Source organism: Drosophila kikkawai, chromosome 2L (assembly GCF_030179895.1).
Source record: "Drosophila kikkawai strain 14028-0561.14 chromosome 2L, DkikHiC1v2, whole genome shotgun sequence".
NCBI classification, from domain to species: Eukaryota; Metazoa; Arthropoda; class Insecta; order Diptera; family Drosophilidae; genus Drosophila; species Drosophila kikkawai.
Window position 1 is genome coordinate 10886096 of NC_091728.1, and position 21490 is coordinate 10907585.

The 21490-nt window shown below is 43.5% G+C and overlaps 3 protein-coding genes across 4 annotated transcripts; all 3 read left to right on the forward strand.

The window, feature by feature from the left end:
- Nucleotides 1–14603: 14603 nt before the first annotated feature.
- LOC108082754 (UDP-glycosyltransferase UGT5-like) lies at nucleotides 14604–16373 on the forward strand. Its single transcript, XM_017178269.3, has 2 exons — nucleotides 14604–15307; nucleotides 15371–16373. The coding sequence occupies exons 1-2, from the start codon at nucleotides 14619–14621 to the stop codon at nucleotides 16278–16280; spliced, it is 1599 nt and encodes a 532-aa protein (XP_017033758.1). The 5' UTR covers nucleotides 14604–14618; the 3' UTR covers nucleotides 16281–16373.
- Nucleotides 16374–17483: 1110 nt separating this feature from the next.
- On the forward strand, nucleotides 17484–19265 carry LOC108082752 (UDP-glucosyltransferase 2-like). The gene is made up of 2 exons (XM_017178268.2): nucleotides 17484–18176; nucleotides 18241–19265. The coding sequence occupies exons 1-2, from the start codon at nucleotides 17488–17490 to the stop codon at nucleotides 19148–19150; spliced, it is 1599 nt and encodes a 532-aa protein (XP_017033757.1). The 5' UTR covers nucleotides 17484–17487; the 3' UTR covers nucleotides 19151–19265.
- A 391-nt stretch (nucleotides 19266–19656) lies between these two features.
- Nucleotides 19657–21353, forward strand: Ugt37B1 (UDP-glycosyltransferase family 37 member B1). Of its 2 annotated transcripts, XM_070287309.1 has the most exons (3): nucleotides 19657–20340; nucleotides 20397–20634; nucleotides 20695–21353. In XM_070287309.1, exons 1-3 carry the CDS (start codon nucleotides 19664–19666, stop codon nucleotides 21307–21309), a joined length of 1530 nt encoding a protein of 509 aa, XP_070143410.1. In that variant the 5' UTR covers nucleotides 19657–19663; the 3' UTR covers nucleotides 21310–21353. The 2 variants fall into 2 exon arrangements, with proteins under 2 accessions (XP_070143410.1, XP_017033759.1); XM_017178270.3 differs by having other exon boundaries at nucleotides 20397–21353.
- Nucleotides 21354–21490: the final 137 nt, after the last annotated feature.

Sequence of the window (21490 nt, forward strand, 5' to 3'; positions counted from 1 at the left end):
CCTGTCAAACATTCGCTGCAAAATTAGTTGAAAGCCATTTACGGAGATGGAATGAAAAAAAAGATGGCAATGTGTTCATTTGCCTCTGCTCGTTCTTCTGCCCTTGGCTTTTGGGCGCCTTTTTGTGGAAATGCGTGAAAAGTTCTCTCAATTCGCCGCATTGTCTGTCAGCTCTGTCAGTCGCTACCCAAAAGCTGAGTGTTGAACGATTTTATTTGATTTTATTCTACTTTATTTATTTTGATTGCACTGTTCGGTGCTTGTCCGTTGTTCATTTTACAGGCTTTCAATTTGTAACGCTCGTTGTCGTTTATCGTCACCCTGAATGACTTTATTTATCGCATTACGTGAACCTTCGAAAAACATTTGCCAAAAAAGGGTTTGTCCAGCTCTCATTGTGTGTTTTGGACAGCTGACAACTCGAGGGCCATTTTATCTGCCAATGGGACAAACTTGGAGGGCGTGAAGCGTGCTAAAAACGCGTGAAATGATTATAGATAAAAATTAAAAAATATTGCTGAAATACCCAAGGGGGTGACACTAAGTGCGTCGAATGAATTTTAATTGCAGTGAGGGTAAAATTGATAACAGACATTTTTAGCGAAATGGAATAATCAATCACTACTGAGGACACTCTAAAGACATTTTTATATTATAAACAAAATTTTTATACCCTTGCAGGGTATTATAATTTTAGTCAGAAGTTTGCAACGCAGTGAAGGAGACGTTTCCGACCCTATAAAGTATATATATTCTTGATCAGCATCAACAGGGGAATCTTTCTAGATATGTCAGGAAGAAATCGATTTTTTGGCCATTATTGCAAAATTTTATACATCATTAAAATTTTTGATTTTGATAAAAAATTGAATTTTCAAAATTTTTAAATGAAGTATGCAGATTTATTAATTGTAGAAAATCTTGCACGGAACAGTTTTCCGATTTAAAATTAATGCTATTTTGGCCGAGTTATGATATTTTTAATTAAAAAAAAATCAAGAAGTTTTTTAATATAAAAAATCCGATTTTATACTACAAAATAATATTTTTCTAAGTCAAGGAATCATTTCCGACCCCATAAACCATATATATTCTTGATCAGCATTAACAGGCGAATCTTTCTAGAAATGTCCGGAAGAAATCGATTTTTTGGCCATTTTTGCGAAATTTGATAAGGGGTTACATCATTAAAATTAGCAAAAATGGCCAAAAATTTTGATTTCTTAAAATTTTAAATTTGGTATGCAGTTTTTTTAAATTAATAAAAACTAACACAAAACTGCTTTCCGAATCGAAATGAATGCATTTTTGGCTTAGTTATGATAGATTTTAATATTAACCTGCAAGGGTATACAAACTTTGGCTGGCCAAAGTTAGCTTTCTTTCTTGTTTAACTGTCACCAAAATAAATATTGGTATTATAAATTATACAGATAATAATTTGAGTGTCCTTTTGAAAAATCAACTCTGCAAGTTCGCTTGAATGGGACTTACCGTCTTGGAAAATGTATATTCTAAAATAACCACAGCTTCGCCTGGCCAGTTTTTGTCGGTCTTGGCCTTTTTACCTCAACTATGCTTTGAGTAAGAATTTACTTAACCTCTAATCTGGAAAATAAATCAAACCAACTGCAGATTTTATGTAAACGAAAGCCAAGAGGGGGAGTGTTAGGGACTGATTTTAGCACATTTAGCAGAGATGTTAAACTAAATAATGGATTAGGCAGCCTAGGACATCAATGAAAATATTAGCACTGCACAAAGGACACGCGCGTGAGTGGGCCCCGAGAGCCTGGGCAGCAATTAACACACTCGAATCTGGAGTTACGCAAGCAGCACGCAGGACTTTGATAGTTAGATAAACAAATACAAGTGCCCGCCCACTCAGGTGGACGGAGGCCAGCAGACGTAGGAAGGACGTGTGGCAGGAAGCTGCAGCTGATAAGCTCTCAGGACGGAGCGAGGGGGCAATTCAATGGCGATAGAAATGCAAGGTAACATGCAAATTGACAGACAGGACGTTTGTCAGGACATGGGTAAACACAAACAAAAGGCAGATAGACCCCGATGGAGCCGAGGAGCGGTCGGATCGAAGGGAAATAGTCAACACATGAATTGCATTAGTTTCAGTGGCCACTTACAGATGGATAGACGGACAGCCACACAGACGACGACTTGACATTTTACTTAGTTTTTAGGCGGTGCCTATGCAAATAGGGCATCCTCCGGGGCATTGTGTGCGACGTGGCTGACGATGAACGATAAACAGTCAAATTGCTTCAATTTAACGCTTCACAGGGGGCAGAAAGCGTGACTAGGAAGCCTTGGAGGGGTGCAGATCATCGCATTGATTATGCGGCGATTCGTCCTTCCCATTGTGGCCAGGTAGCCCATAGCGCGTACACAGCATTGTTTCACTGCACCCATTGTTGACGAATGCAGTTGATCCTTTGTGAAAGTCAAAAAGGGTTCTGAAGGGTTCTGCCTCCTTTGTTTCCGGAGGTGAATGGGTTGTCAAAAATGGGTTTCCATTCATTCCAGGGTTTGAGTTGCCGCCGCCGCCCTTACATTCCCATTTGTCTCTGAGTCCCCCTGCCTGACATTTTGTAATTATGGAATGCCATCGAAGGGGAGCTAAGCTATTTAAGCGATTTGTTTTATTAAAACCCGTAAGCAAACAAATGTTTGCGAAATATTTTAGGGCCAAGCGGATGCAGCCGTTAAAAAAATTGTTAGTTGTGTTAGGAGATTTCTCATTAGATCCAGAAGTAAATATATTTTCGTGTAAGTTAAGATTCAAAGAAACAGAAATTTTGTTTTCTATTTCTTAAAATATTTATAAATAACCTTAAACATATACAACTTTTTATTCTAAAGTTTTCTTCGTGAAAACTTTAGTGCTTTAATGGTTTCGAGCTCATAAAAGTCATTATCCTGAAGCCTTCTTGTATTATACATTTTTATTTCACCAAGCCAGACATATTTATATGATAGTGGCCCTAACTACCCCGCAATGTAAGAGGTATTAAAAAGAAAAACATGCGAAAATCAGCACAGGTCGTACACACATCGTTGAGCGTCTGACTCCTCCTTCCGTCAGTTATCCTCGCACTAACGCTGAAAAATCTGTTACTCTGTTACCATTCGCAGCTCGGGGAAAAATTTCATTCCTTTCATTTCGTTTCGTTTCGTTAGGTTTATCCCTTTTATGGCTTGCTTGGGGATTTTCATTACTACAATGACGTCGTCAGGATTCGCATTCGCAGTTTGGCCATTGTTGGCTCCGCAGCTACTTTCCCGTTGTCCATGTTTATTTATAACTTGCAATTGTAATTAGGATTACTTTTTACTTATTTGCACAGTTGTTGGAGTGCCTGTGTAGAGGACAACAAGGACCAAGGACGAAATCGCGCCGCCGCCGGCATAAAAAGCATATTTCTTCATTTTTATGCCGCAGGCTTTGCCGAATACAGAATGGCGGGTATTAAAGTATTTGTCCAGACGGCTTAGTTGGGAAGAGTCCCTGGCTCAGACGGTTGCACTCGGAAAAAAATCTAGTTTGCATTGTTTAAATGGTATTTTGCAAATTATAAACATATGAAAATGAAGAGAAGAATGAAATTGGAATATATTCTATCTAAAATTAATTTTCAGACTCTTAATAATCTAAAATTTATTTTTTTTTTTTGGTTTGAAAGTTACCTAAATTCAGCAGAAATTTGAAAAATATTTTAGAGAATTATTTTTCCGAGTGTATACCTAGTTAATAGGATGCTTATGATGATACTTTGATAATGGCAGAAGTAGACCAGCTGATGTTGTGGATTTGAGGGAAGCAACTGAAGCCGGAATTGGAAGAGATGGTGTGAGTGAACAAATATCAGAGGAGTTGGAATAAGGAATTTGATTACCCGTAACCATCTGCACCCTTCCTATATCTATCTCGTTAGGAGGACACCTAAGACAATAATGTACATAAATCGTTTTTCAAAACTGTAAGTACAATAAACTAAAGAAAATTGTCCTTCTTTTGTATTGTGGTTCTCCGAATATTAATCTGCGACCCAACTCCTCTTTCGACTTCGACTTTTCGGTTCTCTGACAGCCATTTTGGCCCACTCACTTCAATGTCTCCGGGAAAATGCCAATCACAGTCGTCAGTCAGCCTTTGCCGAGAATTGAAAAAGGGAATGGGAACCTAAGGAAAAGTCATTTGTGCGATAAATAATTAGGTTCCCTTCTCGGCAGGCCAGGCACGATTGCTACTGACGGCTCTGGGAGGCAAAAGCGCTAATCATGCGCTTAGCTATGAATTTATCACACACCACCGACAGAGTTTCAATTACTGGGCAGATCCGCTGGGAAAACTGCACAAAATCCTAAAAAATGATGGCGAATAGTGCGTGGGCCGCAGTGCGTGCTCAAAAACCGATCAGAGTGATTAATGAAGAGGCGCAGAGGGCAACCCCTTAAAAAATGGAACTCCCCACGTGGCATTCTCCGAAATTAGTATGAGAAATTAACAAGTGCCAGCCATTGGTCTTGTCAGCTTAGCCGGGCAGCCGGCTAATGTGTGGAATTAATCCCTTCTCGGCGGGCTACGGGGACGACGACTCGGTTACAGGATTACCCGGCCTCGAGCTCCGGAGCCCACACGGAAGTGGTCTGGGATGGCTGGGATGACCTCCCCCCTTGAAAGAAGCGATTGTCGTTGCCATCGTTGACATTCGCTTTTTACAAGGTTGTTTTTCGGTTTTGGTTTTCAGTTGCCAAATGTTTATCCTCCTTCCGCCGCCCCGTCCTCCTCGTATTTGCTCTCCATTTGTTGTCATTTGCTGTTTTCCCGTGACGTCGCGTCGTCGCCGCCTGCAGTTGCATCGCTTCCACTTGGGTTTCCTCCACCGCGATATCCTCGCCATCCTCCTCTTCTGCCGCGGACGGTTACCAAAATTTGATTCAATCCATTATTTTTATTTCTGCTGCCCCGTCCGCTTCACTTCGCGCCGGATCCCTCCCCCCCGCCGAATTGCCTTTTGCATTTAATCGCATATAAATAAATTTTTTTCTCCTCTCACATTCGCTTTTCCCATTTCCATTTGGATTTTCCCATTGTTTCCACGACGCCGTGTTTTATTTTTCCTGTTTGGTTCTTCGCGCGCCCCGGCCAAAACATCCCCGATTTCCCGGCCAGTCCCAGGTGTATTTGCTTGATATATTGCGCAGTTATTGCACGGAAAACCCCTCCATCTCCTCCTCTCGTTTCATCCACATCCACCCTCCTGCAGGATCTGGGAATGGATCATGTGTGCAGCGTATGTTGAAATTTCATGCACTTTTGTTGTTGCTTTTAGTGGCAATTTGCGAAATGAATGTAATGCAATCTAGTGGGGTGTTCGGTGGCACGCATCGGATCGAGTAGTTACGTAAAAGTCGATAGGTGTTACAAATGGATGATCCGATAATTGAGGAGGATCCTTTAGGTGCCCCAAGGGCCAACTTATTGCTGTTTTTAAGGCGGTAATCGGGGAAGAGGATTAATATATAGAGCATGAAGTATTTTTATTAGTAGTAAAGTAATTACAAAAGGAACTAGGACTCGGATGTGTAGTCTTTAAATAAAGCCATCGTTTTTTACAGTTTGTTAACACCCTCTTATGTCCATTGCCTGATACCAATGAAGAATAAACTTGTTAGCTTCATATTTCCCTTATGAACCGCACTTATTGACTGCGTCAGCTGCAGGCAATCAGTCGATTTTGAGTGATCATTGGTCTGCCGGACATATGTCGCCAAAATACAAAATAAACCCATGTTGTTTGCACAAACTTACGGACTTGCCCCCGAGTTGTGCCAAAGCAAACACGAGACGAGAAGCCAATAAATTTTGGCAAAATTTTCAACACCCTCGGCTGCATCGACGACTTTCAATCAAGATGCTTAGATCGGGACTGGGATCTGCTGCTCCTGCCGAGTTCCGTTTGATTTTGTGGCAACAATTAAGTTTCCACATGAGCGGCCCTTAATGTGCCACTGATTTCCAACATCTGTTTTCATTTTTGGACTGCCTCGGCCGAAAGGGCAATGAAAAGGAAATGATACAGACGCCGCCGTCGCCTGGCTAAATTTGGAATCGAGGTGCCAGAAACCCTATTCGCAGATCTTGCGCCCCTGGAGCACGTGTGTTCTCCGCAGCCTCCCTAATGGCACTTGCCACTTGCTTTCCTCTTTTCGAGCTCCTTGCACCGGAGACGCGTCTTTACAGCGGCGTTAATTAGCCGCAGCCACTTGATGTCTGCCCGGCTGGGGCTGTGAGCTGCTGGGGTTAGCTGCGGCGAATAGGGATCGTAAAAATTCCCCGCCTCAAATCGACTACATAACAAGATGGGAATTAAAATATGGCATTGCTACGGAAGTCCTTTTACCTACGAAGGAGTCCATCTGCTGAGGAAATCAATTTATAACGGATGTAAAAAGGGATTCTGAGAGCCTTATCTTTTAATTAAATGACTGATGGAAAAATACTAGTATGTTTAAGCTAATACCATTAATTTAACTGAAATATTTAGGTGCATATTTAACAATTAATGGACAGCATCTCCCCCACTTCCTTGACCGACTTAAACTAACCATTTCTTAGCCCTCTAGAAAAACCAAGTGTCGAGGAGGACTGGTCAGGACACTAGTCCATACAGCATGAAGCATGTCTGACACTTCCATTGCCAAAGTGTCGTAGTCGCTGGCCTGTATAACAGCCGGAGGAGGGACAGGACGTAGACAAGGCGTAGTGGCGGAGGCCCAGGGAGACGTCGCCGGCGACAAGTCGCCAAAACACTTTGGTTGCTCATTAAAATTCATCCACGCAGATTATTAACATTTGCATCTAATTTGCATTTGTAAGATACATTGCCGACAATTATGTGGCTGTGGCGAACATATCGGAGCCCGACAGGAAGGAGGGTCCGGGGTTAGAGGTCGAAGTCGCAGGGAGGCCCAGAGCTCGACTTATTTATGCATACGTTTTCCCTGGCAAAATGTCGCAAATTCCGCTCCGGCAACTGCACACACACTCGCCCTGGCAGTTGCATAAAGTTTGCCAAAGGGGGCGGCGTCGGGGGCGTAGGTTCAACGAGGTTAAGTGTAATTAAATTATGAAATTATTGCCATGTCTTAGGTTGCAGTTTATAATCAGGCAATCAAGCCATCCCGACGCCCTCTGGTCCCCCCCTCTCGAAGGCTTTGTCCTGTCATTGTTTGGTCCATAAACAGGAATTAGGCAAGATTTCAATTAGACGCCGCTAAGTGGACTCTTCTCGGCCAAGACTTTAATCAACGTCGGTATTGCAGACCAAACCAAGCAGATCCGTAGGGGAGAGCGGTGGGGCGGAACCACAGGCTCTTGGAAAACTCCAGCTAACCACTTTTCCGGCCGATAGTTTCGATGTAGTCTGATTCCCCCAGAGTCCAGGACCCCACACAAGACGGGTTAGCATTTAATAAACTGCATGAATTTTGCACAAGTTTGCGGCAGGCAGCTGCGAGGACGTGGGAGGTGTGATAACGGAATTATGCACGACGCAATTAGCATGAGAGTTGGCAATATAAGTTGCGGTTCGGAAAAGTTGTGGTTATGCATATTAGATGACTGCCCCGAGATGGGGAATCGGAAACATCTTATTGAAATTAAAACGGGCTGTCATACCCACACCCGCAGTGTGTTAAGTGCCAATATGTGTTTTTGTGTGATTAAGCCCCCAGTCCTTTAATTCGGGCCAAAGTCCCCCAAGACGACTTCATAAACTCATTGGCACTTCGGCCACCTGTCCCAGGCTTCAACCCATCTCCCGCCGAGTCAGTTCAATTTGCAAATTGTGGCCCTCCTTCGCTCACTTAAAAGTATTTTAGAACCATTTATCTCCGAGCGGGCCTACACAAAGCCCCGGCCAGGCGCATTTAAACCCAAAACACGTAAGACCAGCGGCAGGCAAACCTGACCAACCAACCGACCGAGCGACTGAGCGACCGAGCGAGCGGGCGAGCGCTCTGGAGCCATAAAAAATTCATTTGACTAGAAAACTTTTCAGAGACAAGAAGTTGCCAGAAAACACAAAAAAATGAACACGAGCCCAGGTAGGATGAGGGTTGCGGCCGAAATTGATATTAAGTCAGGTGGCGCGTGTACATTACACGCGCTGCACTCGGAAAGGGAAAGGGAGTGAAGGAAATGCGAGAAGGTAGAGTTGGTCAAATGACCAAATTTTTCTTCAAACGTAAACCGATCTTGGTTGATTCAGAGGTGGAAACACAAGCCAATGAGTCAGATAATCGATCGAAGGAGTAAACAAAAAATTCAAATGTGGTGACAGGAGATATAACAATTTACTTGTAAATAAATTTAAATCCCCCCTCAAGAAGTAAGAGTAACCAAATTAAAAATTAAACATTTTTTCAGATAAAAAATATATTTGAATATTCAGTTATTAAAGTTCTCTTGAAATATTGTTGAAATGCCTGAATAGGTGCATTCTATCGTCACATATCGTAGTTTATACTTTTATAAATAATTTAAAATATAAAATATTTCACAAAAAAAAAAAAAAAAACTATATGTCCTTACCGATTTGTAGACCATTCATATCCTACATTATCCTTAATTCGCTGATTAATAACCCCATCTAGACACAGGTAAATCCAACTTTTCCAAGAAACCCCTTCCTAATTGTATTCAAATTCCCCAATTTAAATTTATTGATTAATAATTTAAAGATATCCACTTCATGTTTCGCATCTCTGGGCAGGCGGATGTCGGGTAAAGACAACACACAGTTCCAGCTAAACTGACAGTTTTGAGTCACGTGCCTCCCGCGTACGCCATTTACAAATCAAATCAGGCAATTGAATTTGCTTAGACCGCCGTGGATCGGGGAAGTGCAGCGCGGAAACTGTGGTCGGTGGCTCCATTGTCTTTGCTGGATGGAAAACGGATGAAATGGGCGGCGGAAGCGCTGGGAAAGTGGCAGCAGGCTGCCTAAAATTCCGCTCCTTCCCTCCTTCATCCATCCGAGCTGCTCTCTTGGTCGGCGTTTTGTCAAAAGCGGCACGTGAACTATTAAAATCACTTAAATCCCATTCATGTCACGTTCTCGGGGTAAACCGAAAACTTGGAGCGATTGATATATGCGATGTCTGTGCGGGAGTGGGATGAATGGACTGACTTGCTTCTCCGCTGACTGGCCGAAAGTTCGATGAAGTTGGCGGGCGGCTCTGGAGAAATTTGCATAAGTCGATTTTTTCCCGCTGGAAACTTTCGTTGCTGTTTACTCTTTGGGTCAAGGTTGTATGGTTGTTTGATTAAATGCTCCTTAAATTAGTTGCTATGATTTATATTCAGCATTTGTTTCTACCAGAATGCAACATTTAATTAACCCAAGGCAGGGACAACATTTGAAATGTTTACATGCTGGAAAAATAAATCAGTTTATTTGAGTTTTTCATTTTCGGCTTTTCAAAGGCAAGTTGCCTTAGTGTGATACCTTTATCGGGCATTTAAAAAATTTATGAGAAAATGCTGGTTCACCGGGCAGGGAAGCGAAAACTTGATTAGAATATTTGAATTCATTTTGACGCTTCACAAAATTCGCTTTGTGCGAGTCCTGTATTGTAAATTGTGCAAATCTGCATAAAGGCAAAGCAAACAGCAAAACCAAAGCGAGGCATGAGCAATCCGCAATACATTGCACAAATGTTGTACATGTCGGTTGGTTTTGCTCGAAATAAATTTGATCACAGCTGATTATTTGCACAGGGCAGCGAGGAGCAAGGAGCGAGGAGCGAGGAGCGAAAGCTGTTGACCCAATTCGAGAGACGAAGGACTCCGATAAATAAACGAACGCATTATTTTGATTAAGATGTCGATGCAACTGCAGGCTTTTTGATTAAATTTTAAATGATTTTTTTCCACTCGAAAGCAATTACATGAAATATGTATTTCGCGGATGCGGATGCACTTTAGGCAGCCTGCTCCGTCCCTTCTCGGCCCTGATTAATTACGGACGAATAAATTTCCAGTCTGCGGCGTGTGGAGGCGATAAAAATACTGAGCACTCTGCCCGCTATCCATCTTTGTTGTCTCCAATTTTGATTATTAATTACGCTGACACTTTGTGCCTACGCTAATGAGCACCGAAATAGAATTCATTCCATAATTCGACCCGAGTCTATATATGTATTAAATACTCCTCGCCCTGCTCGCCCTGCTCGGTAACTTTATTTTTCTTTCGGGTGCCCACACCCTAGCATGCACAATTTATGCAAATGATTCTGTGTGCGGTTGCCTTGAGGGCTGGGGGCTGAGATTGGGGCCGGGGCTGGGGCTTGATAGTTGGCTGAGAGCAAACATAACCTCGTTTTGCATCAGCCTTCTTGGCTAATATTGCACGTTAGCTGGCGCCCGCCACTGTTGTTGTCTTGCACACGTTGTATGAAAAATGATTATAAGTGGGTCACAGGATATGCAAATGTTTCTTTTTCACGCTCAGCTTAGTCCAGCACAGTTGCAGCTGTTGCCGCCACGGGGCGCTGCCAAGATGGATGGAGCCATTGGGAGGGGCTTCCCCGGGAGTGGGAGGCGGCGAGGCGAGGCCCTGTTGAGTTATATGCACCGCTGACTGCTTGGCAAAAAGACATTTTGCTCTGTGCAAATGCAACGGAAAGTTGCCAAAGAAAATGGCGAAAGTTTTTACACTCTCTTGTATTTTATATCCGTGTTCTTAAGTGGGCTGGGGAGGGGGGAGGGGGAAGTGTCCGGCCCCGCCAGCACCCTAAATCACGCAGCTGCCACCCAGAGGCAGACAATGCCGGCGGCTACCAGGGCTCAGAAGCTCCTGAGCACTAATAGACAGCTGAAGTTTGTATACAAGCCGCAAACAAAGCAAACCGACCCGGAGTTGCAATCATTTTACTTTCCAAAAAGTATTTGCAAACGGCTAGAGGGAACTTTAAAGTAGACCCAGAGCTCTGGAGCTCTGACTCTCTTTAAAGATCAATGAATCCTTGTCAAACTAGGAAATAATCTTAAAGTTTTTAAATGGAATACAGACTCTTAAATCTTTGACTCACGTTTTTATCCCAAACATCTTTGCTCATAATCGAAAGTATTTCTGAATACTTTCGTGATTGCCAAGGGAATAACCACTAACACAATTTAATGTTAATAAATATAAATGTTTATCCATCTTGTGCAGAATAATAGGTATAATACCCCACGGTAGTGACCTTTCCTGCTAAACACAACGGCCACTGTGACGTATATGTTTGTGCACAGCAAAATCTAATCAGAACGGCGCTTGTGGTGGTGGACATGTGTCCTCTAAACAGGATGAGGATGGGGACAAGGATGTGTTTGTTTTGTCCTGCTGATGCTCTCGGCCATTTGCTCTTTCCTCGTTTGCTTTCACTCGCCTGCCCCCCGACCTCATATTGCTCCGGGACGAGGGCTCCCACAGTGAAACTTTATTTCATTTCTGTCCCCTGTCCCCTGCCCCTGGAACGGACCCGACCCCTCGTCCCTCTGCCAGAAGAAAGTTTAAAATGTGTCAGTGTATTTTGCAGTATCCCTGAATGCTCGGAGCATGGCAGTTCGTTAAGTTATATGTTTTGGACACCGAAATTGAAATGTCATTAGCATATTTCTGGGTCAGTTCTTCATGTGGATAGACATCAGCTTTGTACTTGCTCGAGTGAGTACTGACCTTGGGCATAAGATACAGTTTAAACTTTAAAGGTTAAGGCTAAACTAGGCGGTATGAAGGCAAACATAATCTCTTAAGCTTTCAATGCTTTTCCAATAAAAAATCCTTTAGGACATAAAAGCATTTTACATTACAAAGTTGGCAGCTGCTTTGGCCAAACTTCAGAACTCGACCACGGCACTCTGATGACCTATCCACAATCCGCAACCCCAATCCCAACTCACCCACTTTTCTTGCTACTTCTCTCAGCTTTTTCAGCTTTCCCTGCTCTTAGCAGAGCATTTTCCGAGTTTTCCTCTATTTCTTTTTTGTGTTGCTTAGTTTGGCAAAAACACGCAGCGACCATTTTTCATATTTTAATTTATAAATTTATTATAAAGCCAACAGCACAGCGGCGGGGGGGCACCAGGAGGGGAGTGGGTAAGCCAACTCCTTTCCTGGAAGCCCGTTCGGGTGGGCTTAATAGCCGGCTCTCAACTGAGGAGCTCGATGTTCTGCGGTTTAGACCCGGCTACTTTGGCATTTATTTTAAATTATAGTTGGTAGTAATAACTAAAACGCAGAGCTCTGCCAGGCGGCGAGGAGGGTAACAGCTCTCGGTTGCCATGTACACAAAAATTATAGACATTTTCGGTGTGGAACTAGTCGTTGGGAGAAGAAGGCGTTGCCCGGGCCAGAGAAAGCGCATTTTTGATATGACATGAGCTGGGCAAAAAGTTTGGTTTCTAATTAAATTTACTGCAAAACGAATGTAAATTCAACAGCTCCCGCCTGTTCGGCATAATTATGGAAATTCCATTTCAGGGCGGAGCCTCCTAGAGCAATCCAAGTGACAAGTGAGCACACATTTTTCGGTTGCACTAATTGAAAATTCCTGAACAGCCAAAGACTTTGAGCGCATAACTGGCAAGTTTGTCAAACACTCCAAGCAGTCGGCTTCCCTTAAATTAAACTAAGCAATTCCATAAAATCCCAATTGAACCAGCAGCTCCTTCACCTTGCACAGAAATACATGTTTTGGGTTAATGAAATATTATTAGGGGAAAGGGGAAAGGCCAGCTCCCAGCCACAATCCAAAAGCAATCATATGTCCATCAAGGAAAAACCTTTGTTTTTGTTTTTTATGTTTTTGGGGTCCGCCGAAAATAGAGAACGGAACTGAGGGCAAGTGGAAAAGCGTAATCGAGAAGCAAAGTGAAAATGAAGCCTTTACCGCGAAGACCCCCAACAAGCGAAACAAACAAAAATTACAATGCTTAATTATGAAAAGTGTTTTTCTCCCATTTTCTAGCCACGACCCGGGCTCGGGCTCGGTCTCAGGCCCGGGGGCGGGAGCCAGAGATGTGGCGCACATGGAAAACATGGGTTAATGAGCGAGAATTATAATGAAGTATTCTTCGGGGCGAACAACCCTTGCGGCTCCGCTCCACGCATGTGGGTCAGTTAGCGGGTGGGGTCGGTATCCCAGGGGGGCTCTTCGAGGGGTGGTTCTAATGGGGCTAATCAAATATTTGACATTTACTTTGGTGGGCCAGCGTTTTCTTCATTAAAGTTGAAGTGTTGCCAGACTTTTGCAAACATTCCGTCACCATGACCGAACTTAAGGACAGTTGATTCGTTGATTCGAACTCTTTAATTTCCTAAAAATTAAGTTGAGCTTTATGATAATTTTAAATATATTTTAACTAAGTTTTATCCAAGGATCTCTTCCACCAATCACAACTTTTAATCTGAATTCAATTGCAGATGAGAAGTTAGTACTTTGCCTGCATGAATTGTTTTGGTTATATAACGTATTATAGTATATGTGGCATGTATATTTATAAACAGGACTTTGGTGCAGCGACGACAGGAACGATGAATGGCCGGCAGACTGTGAAACCGAACAACTGACCGGCAAAGAAGCGAAGTGAACTACGCACCACAGACCCGATAAATATTTATTTCCAGGAGTGCGTGCGTGCGGGTGCGAGTGTTCGTTAAGAATTTGCAGGGCAGACACACACATACGATTAAATGCGTATGAAAATGTGCACACGCCCCGCAGGACCACGCCCTCCGCCTTCGTCACGCACATGAATGCCATTAGTTTCGTTGTCTCGTTGGGAGGATTCGTGAGGGAAGGGTTTTAAGCGGCAGATAATCGAATGAATTAAGGGTATGCGCCAAATGAATTATAGATTTATTCGTGATGATAAATCGGGCAAGGACTGGGGTTCTTTACGAAGGACATTCGTCATCGCAGACAAAACGGCTGATAAACTGAATCAGAATGGTTTATTTAATTTCATTTACATTCATTTTTTACTTATAAATATATAACTAGTCGGTACAAATAAATATTTTAAAAATTAAATTATACGAATTTAACTAATCCTTTGGTCAGTTGAGTCAAACTTAGTGAAAAATTTAACTTATCAATTTTGGGTTTTTATATATATTTAGGAATTATTTTAATTGTTATAAATTCAGTTATAAAGTTCAGACAGTAATTGTTTACAAATATTGTAAACTTTTGTGGCATTATCACAGTTCTTAAAAAAATCCAACAAATGTACAAAATTGTCGTCTCGAATGACCAGGGTTTTTTTTTCAAGTGTGGACCTCTATCTTTTTTCGGTAGGTCAGATTAACAGAACGTTTAGTGCGATAAGGAACCCGCTATCTATACGTGTTTGCTGAAAAGTTCTATGAAATAAACGAAATTTGTTGCGAAATGGGCTATCGCAACCTAGCACAACAAACTCAAACAATAATTCCTGCTTATCAGAGAATACTGTATTGTCATTGGGAGTCAGCGTCTAAACCAATCGAATATAAAGCGCTGCCTGCCAGCAGTCTTTAGCATTCTGCAGTAATCACTCGGTCATAATGGCAACGAATCGGTTTTTGTTCCTGGCAGTAGCCATCGTCGCGCTTATCGGTGGCACACAAAGTGCAAACATTCTGGGACTCTTCCCGAGCCTCAGTACCTCGCATTTGATCATTCAAATGTCCGCGGCTAAGGTGCTGGCGGAGAGGGGACACAATGTGACGGTGGTCACGGTCCTGAAGCCAGTGGTTACCCACAAGAGCATTAACGAGATCATAGTGCCCCTCACTAAGGAAGAGGCGCAGCAAATGAGCGACACCATCAAGGAGATGTCCAGGAGCGACAACAGCAACATGGTGCTGTCCATGTTACGTATGTCGGGACAGATGGACTTCATGTTCAAGAAGATGGCGGAGGCTCTAAAGGACGACCGAGTGCGGGATCTGTACCTTAATAAGGGCAATAAGTTCGACTTGGTTCTGTCGGGCTACTTCATGAACGACTTTCAACTTGGATTCGCCAGGAAGGTGAATGCGCCCGTCATCATTGTGGCCACAATGCCCCCGAATCAGATGTTGAATCCATTTATCGGTAATCCCCTGGAGCTCTCTTATGTGCCTTCTATGGATGATTCTGTAGAGAAAGGAAAGGGTATGTCCTTCCGTCAGCGTATGAGCACTCTTGTCGCCAGTCTATCCTTCAGAGTACTTACGCACATTTTTGATAGAAATAATAGAAATTTGTACAAGTAAGTAATCCTTCAGAAGTGGAAATCTCCTAACTCTTAAGTAATACCGATTATTTTCCGTAGGGAGCTCTTTGCCGATGACCCCAACATGCCCGAACTCTCGGAAATGGTTAAAAATACATCAATGGTGTTCTTCGCCTCCCACGCGCTCAGTGAGGGGCCGATCCGACCTAACGTCCCGGCAGCCATTGAGATTGGAGGCATCCAGGTTAAGGACAAGCCAGATCCCCTTCCGCAAAATATGGCTGACTTCCTCGGCAACGCCACGGACGGAGCCATTCTCCTAAGTCTGGGCTCCAATGTAAAGGGCAGTCACATCAGACCTGACACGGTGACCAAGATGTTCAACGTCCTCTCGAAACTGAAGCAAAGGGTCATTTGGAAATGGGAAGACCTGGAGAAGACACCGGGGCAGTCTGACAACATCCTTTACTCCAAGTGGCTGCCGCAGGACGACATCCTCGCCCACCCGAAGATCAAACTGTTCATCAATCATGCCGGAAAGGGAGGCATTACAGAGGCCCAGTACCACGGCAAGCCGATGCTCTCCTTGCCCGTGTTTGGTGACCAGCCCGGAAATGCGGAGGGCATGGTCAAGAAGGGCTTTGGACTCACTCAGAGTCTCCTCACACTGGAGGAGCAGCCTTTCCAAGAGGCCATCCAGGAGATTTTGACGAATCCGAAGTACGCACAGAAGGTGGCCACCTTCTCTTCCCTCTATCGCGATCGTCCCATGTCCTCAAGGGAGTTGGTCGTCTACTGGTCGGAGTACGTCATTCGGCATCATGGAGCTGCCCACCTGCAGAGTCCCCTGGTTCACATGAACTTCATAGCCGCCAACAACTTGGATTTATATGCCTTGATCGCTGTTATACTTGTTATCGTCCTACTACTTTTCAAAGCGGTAGTTAAATATCTTTACAAAAGGTTTGTGTCAAAGTCCAAGAAGGCCAGTAAGCAGAAGCAGCACTAGAAGTCGTATAGTATTTAGTAAAACAACTATGTCATGTATGGCAAATACTCGTTAATTAAATAAGGAAAATAAAATAAATTGTATTTATTTATACGCAACAATTTTACTTTATTAATTTATTAAATCAAGTTATTAAGAGACTAAGCCGGCATTATTGCCATTGGCTGGATTGGTTTGTAAGTATCAGATTCGGCTTTGCCAGTTTATTTAATAATTATATTATTTAAGAGAAAATGTGGTTTAATTAGGGCTTTAGGCTTATTTAATCAATTGTCGAATGAACTGTTTGTGAGCGATTTAGTTGATCTTCTTTGACTAGCCGGTCTCACTTCTTTTTTCTGTTTTTATTGTCTGAGGCTGAAAAATAAAGTGCAAAGAAAAGCTTATTTAATTCTTCTAGCATTGAGTCATAAAAACGTTTTCGGTGAATATTGTGTGCGAATCGTATTGATGTTATTATCATATCATATATTTTAGATTGGTAGATAGCCTCAATCAATGCCTTTAACAGATAGGTCTTATCTCAATTTCAAAAAACGTTTTAATAGTGAACCTTATCGCTTAGAATACAGATTTCTTCCATATTATTAAGTTTTTTCTACAGAAATTCAAAGCCACAGCTTTAAAAACTTGTTTCATAAGAGTTGTTTCGGTGTTAGAAAGCCTACATTTTTGTAAAAACTTGTTATACTTGCAATCTATAAATATGTTGCCCGAAAACTTAAGAGCTCATGCTGTAAAAGCCTTTGATATCTAAACTGAGACAATAAATATTTTTATAAATATTTTTAGTACTAACTTTTTTTATCGTTGGCTCTATAGAATAGATTCTATATTCATAAATTCTTATCGGTCAAAGATGCAAAAACAAGTAGCGATTTCTCAAATTTTCCTTGAAAAAGCTAAGTCAAACCCAGAACAATGTTATCATTTGTTCCGCAAGCTATAATCCTTTCGAAACTACGAGGCCTCTGAAGGACTCAAATAAATGATATGCAAAGATAATATTGGACGTGCCTGGAAGGTAAATCGAAATATAAGAAAATGGTTGTGAAATGGGTTATCGCAACCTAACACAACAAACTCAACCAGTTATTCCTGCTTATCGGTCATAAAATGATGAATCATATGAAGTCAGCGTCTAGACCAGATATAAAGCGCTACCAGGCAGTGGTTTTTGGCACTCTGCAGTGGGCACACGGTAAAAATGGTTCCTATTCGGGTTTGCTTCCTGGCAGTAGCCATCGTCGCTCTCATCGGTGGTTCCCAAGGTGCAAATATACTGGGAATATTCCCGAGCCTCAGTCCATCGCATTTGATCATCCAAATGTCCGCGGCTAAAGTGCTGGCGGAGAGGGGACACAATGTGACGGTGGTCACGCTCCTAAGGCCAGTGGTAACGCACAAGAATATAACCGTAATCACAGTACCGGTCAGCAAAGATGCGGACCAGCTTATGAGTGACAACGTGAAAGAGATGGCGAAGAACGACAACAGCAATTTTGTTTCGGCCCTGTTTCGCATGTGGGAAAAGATGGATTTTATTTTTAAGGCGGTGGCAGAAGCTCTAAAGCACGACCGCGTGCGGGATCTCTATCGAAACAAGGCCAATAAGTTTGACCTGGTTCTCTCGGGCTTCTTCATGAGTGACTTCCATCTGGGATTTGCCAGGAAGGTGAATGCACCGGTCATCATCGTCGCCACAATATTACCGAATCAGATGTTGAACCCATTGATCGGCAATCCCAGTGAGGTCTCGTATGTCCCCCCCTTTAGTGACTCTATAGAGAAAGGAAAGAGCGTGTCCTTCCGTCAGCGATTGGTAAGCTTTACTACCAGTTTTTTCTTGGGACTATATATGCGCTTTTCTGATAGGCGTAGTCAGAATTTGTACGAGTAAGTAAACTTAGGGGGTTTAAGAAGCTTTTCACATTTACTTATCCCTAATTTACGTTCGCAGAGAGCTCTTTGCTGATGACCTCAACATGCCAGAGTATTCGGAAATGCTTAAAAACATTTCACTAGTGTTCTTTGCCTCTCACGCGCTCAGCGAGGGGCCGATCCGACCTAACGTCCCGGCAGCCATTGAGATTGGAGGTATTCATATTAAGGACAAGCCAGATCCCCTTCCGCAAAATCTGGCTGACTTCCTGGGCAACGCCACAGACGGAGCCATTCTCCTAAGCCTGGGCTCAAATATGAAGGGCAGCTACATCAGACCTGACACGGTGACCAAAATGTTCAACGTCCTCTCAAAGCTGAAGCAAAGGGTCATCTGGAAGTGGGAAGACCTGGAGAAGACACCGGGTCAATCTGACAACATTCTCTACTCCAAGTGGCTGCCGCAGGACGACATCCTCGCCCACCCGAAGATCAAACTGTTTATCAATCATGCCGGAAAGGGAGGCATTACAGAGGCCCAGTACCACGGCAAGCCGATGCTCTCCTTGCCCTTGTTTGGTGACCAGCCCGGAAATGCGGAGGGCATGGTCAAGAAGGGCTTTGGACTCACTCTAAGCCTCCTCACACTGGAGGAGCAGCCCTTCCAAGAGGCCATCCAGGAGATTTTGACGAATCCGCAGTACGCCCAGGAGGTGGCCACGTTCTCCTCGCTCTACCGCGATCGTCCCATGTCCTCAAGGGAGTTGGTCGTCTACTGGTCGGAGTACGTCATTCGGCACCATGGAGCTGCCCACCTGCAGAGTCCCCTGGTTCACATGAACTTCATAGCCGCCAATAACTTGGATATATATGCCCTGTTAGCTGGAATTTTAGTAATTGTCTTGCTATTTTTCAAAGCTCTGGTTAAATTTATTTACAGAAGGTTTTTGTCAAAGCCCAAGAAGGCCAGTAAGCAGAAGACCCACTGAAAGTTCTTTAAAAGTCAGGTAAATGTTAAAGTGTTACTATGAAATACTCTAAGATAAGAAAATAAAATGTTACCTATTATTTTAAATAAATATAAAATTGGGCTTGGCAACCCAGAAGGACAAAAATAGCTAATCTTATTTGTCTATAACTGAACCATACAAATAGTTTGCTTCGACATGCTGACTTTACTGAATGATAGATAAGCGTGGGAAATGTTTTGAGGACATTGTTTTTGTTTCTGGTTTGTCTCGGTATGTTTAATTGCGCAAGTAAATGCCTGATAAGCCTTATCAAAAAAGCAATTCTTTGGCTACGCTTGAAGGCGCTGTCATCGCTGATACAGCATTAAATTGTAAACGAATTCGTAGACTGATTCTGAAGTCAAACAGGTTGCACTCGTTGACTGGCTGATAACCTCAGCCAAAACTCGTTGATAAAGCTTATCGCTTTTTAAAAGCCGTTTATTGCGAGGCCAAATGAAACAGTTTACTTCCAGAAGCCAGAGCGATCAGATGGCAGTAAAAAAGATTGGGCTTTCCTTACTTTTTCTGGCCGTGGTGGCCGGTGCCCAGGGATCTAACATTCTCGGGCTGTTCGCCAGCTTAAGCCCGTCCCACTTGGTTATCCAGATGTCAATGGCCCGGATCCTGGCGGAGAGGGGCCACAACGTGACGGTGGTGACCGTCTTGAAGCCACCGCTAATGCACAAGAATATCACACACATCCTAGTGCCGCTCGATGAAGATGTGCTGCAGTCCTTCAACACCGTTATTGCCAGCTTAACCAAGAAAGACAATACCAAAACTTACTTAACCATGTTACGGTCGGCGCAGCAATTAAGTGAGGCGTTCTCCAAAATAGGCGCGGTAATGAAGCACCAGGTGGTCAAGGATCTCTATGAGCATCCGGACAACCGGTTCGATCTGGTCATCGTGGGATACTTTATGAACAGCTTTCAGCTGGCCCTGGCCCACAAACTGAAGGTGCCACTCGTGGTGGCCGTTTCCAATCCACCAACATTCATCGGGGACATAATTGGCAACCCTTGGGAGGTCTCCTACGTGCCGGCGATGCACCTTGCCCAGGAAGTTCCCATGAGCCTTGGAAAGCGTATACTCAATATCCTTGGAAACTGGGCCCAGAGATTGTTCACGGCCATAAATGAGTATGGAAACGCCAAGACATACAGGTAGTATAAAGTTAAATGTATTGAATGGCAGCTCTTATTTCCTATACCTTTTATAGGGAGATCTACGGAGATGATCCCACTCTGCCGGCCTATGGTGACCTGAACAAGAATATTTCCCTCATATTCTTCGCTTCTCATGGGATTAGCGAGGGACCTATCAGGCCCAACGTTCCGGCGGTGATCGAGGTGGGCGGCATTCAGGTCAAGGATCGTCCGGATCCTCTGCCTCAGAACATGGCTGACTTCCTGAGCGACGCTCCACACGGCGCTATTCTCTTCAGTCTCGGCTCAAACGTAAAGAAGGATCATATTCTACCTGAAACAGTGAGAAAAATGTTTAATGTTGTCTCGAAGCTGAGGCAAAGGGTCATCTGGAAGTGGGACGATCTTGAGAGCACTCCGGGAACTTCGGACAATATACTCTACTCCAAGTGGCTGCCTCAGACCGACATCCTGGCCCACCCAAGCATCAAGCTCTTCATCACCCATGCGGGCAAGGGCGGAGTGACCGAGGCCCAGTATCACGGCATTCCCATGCTGGCACTGCCCGTTTTTGGGGATCAGCCCGCCAATGCGGATGCCATGGTGGAGCAAGGATTCGGACTGACGCAGAGCCTGCTTACCCTTGAGGAGCAGTCCTTCCACGATGCCATTCTAGAGGTCCTCGAGAATCCGAAATATGCAAACGCGGCGAGGGCCTTCTCGGCCCTCTACCGGGACCGGCCATTGAGCGCCCGTGAAACCCTGATATATTGGGTGGAGTACGTGATCCGTCATCATGGAGCCGCACACCTGCAGAGTCCGGTGGTGCACATGAGCTACATAGCCGCCAATAACTTGGATATCTATGCCATAATAGTTTTGGCAATTGTATTTATTTTCTATACTTTAAAACTAGTTTTTAGGCTTTTGATTAGAAAGATTTGCTCGAAAAAGTCTAAAAGTAAGACGAAATCTAAGAAGCATTGAATAATAAATAATATAAAGAAATAAAATTTGCTAACTTCCTTCGATTTTGGCAGCAAAAAATTCAATCTTATTGTTCTTTCAGCGAGCCTGTGCCATTTTGTGTTTATATATCTTTATTCACTTCAGGCCCTTGGGCTGAGCAAACTTTCCTGTCCACATAGTTGCCAACTTTATTACAAAA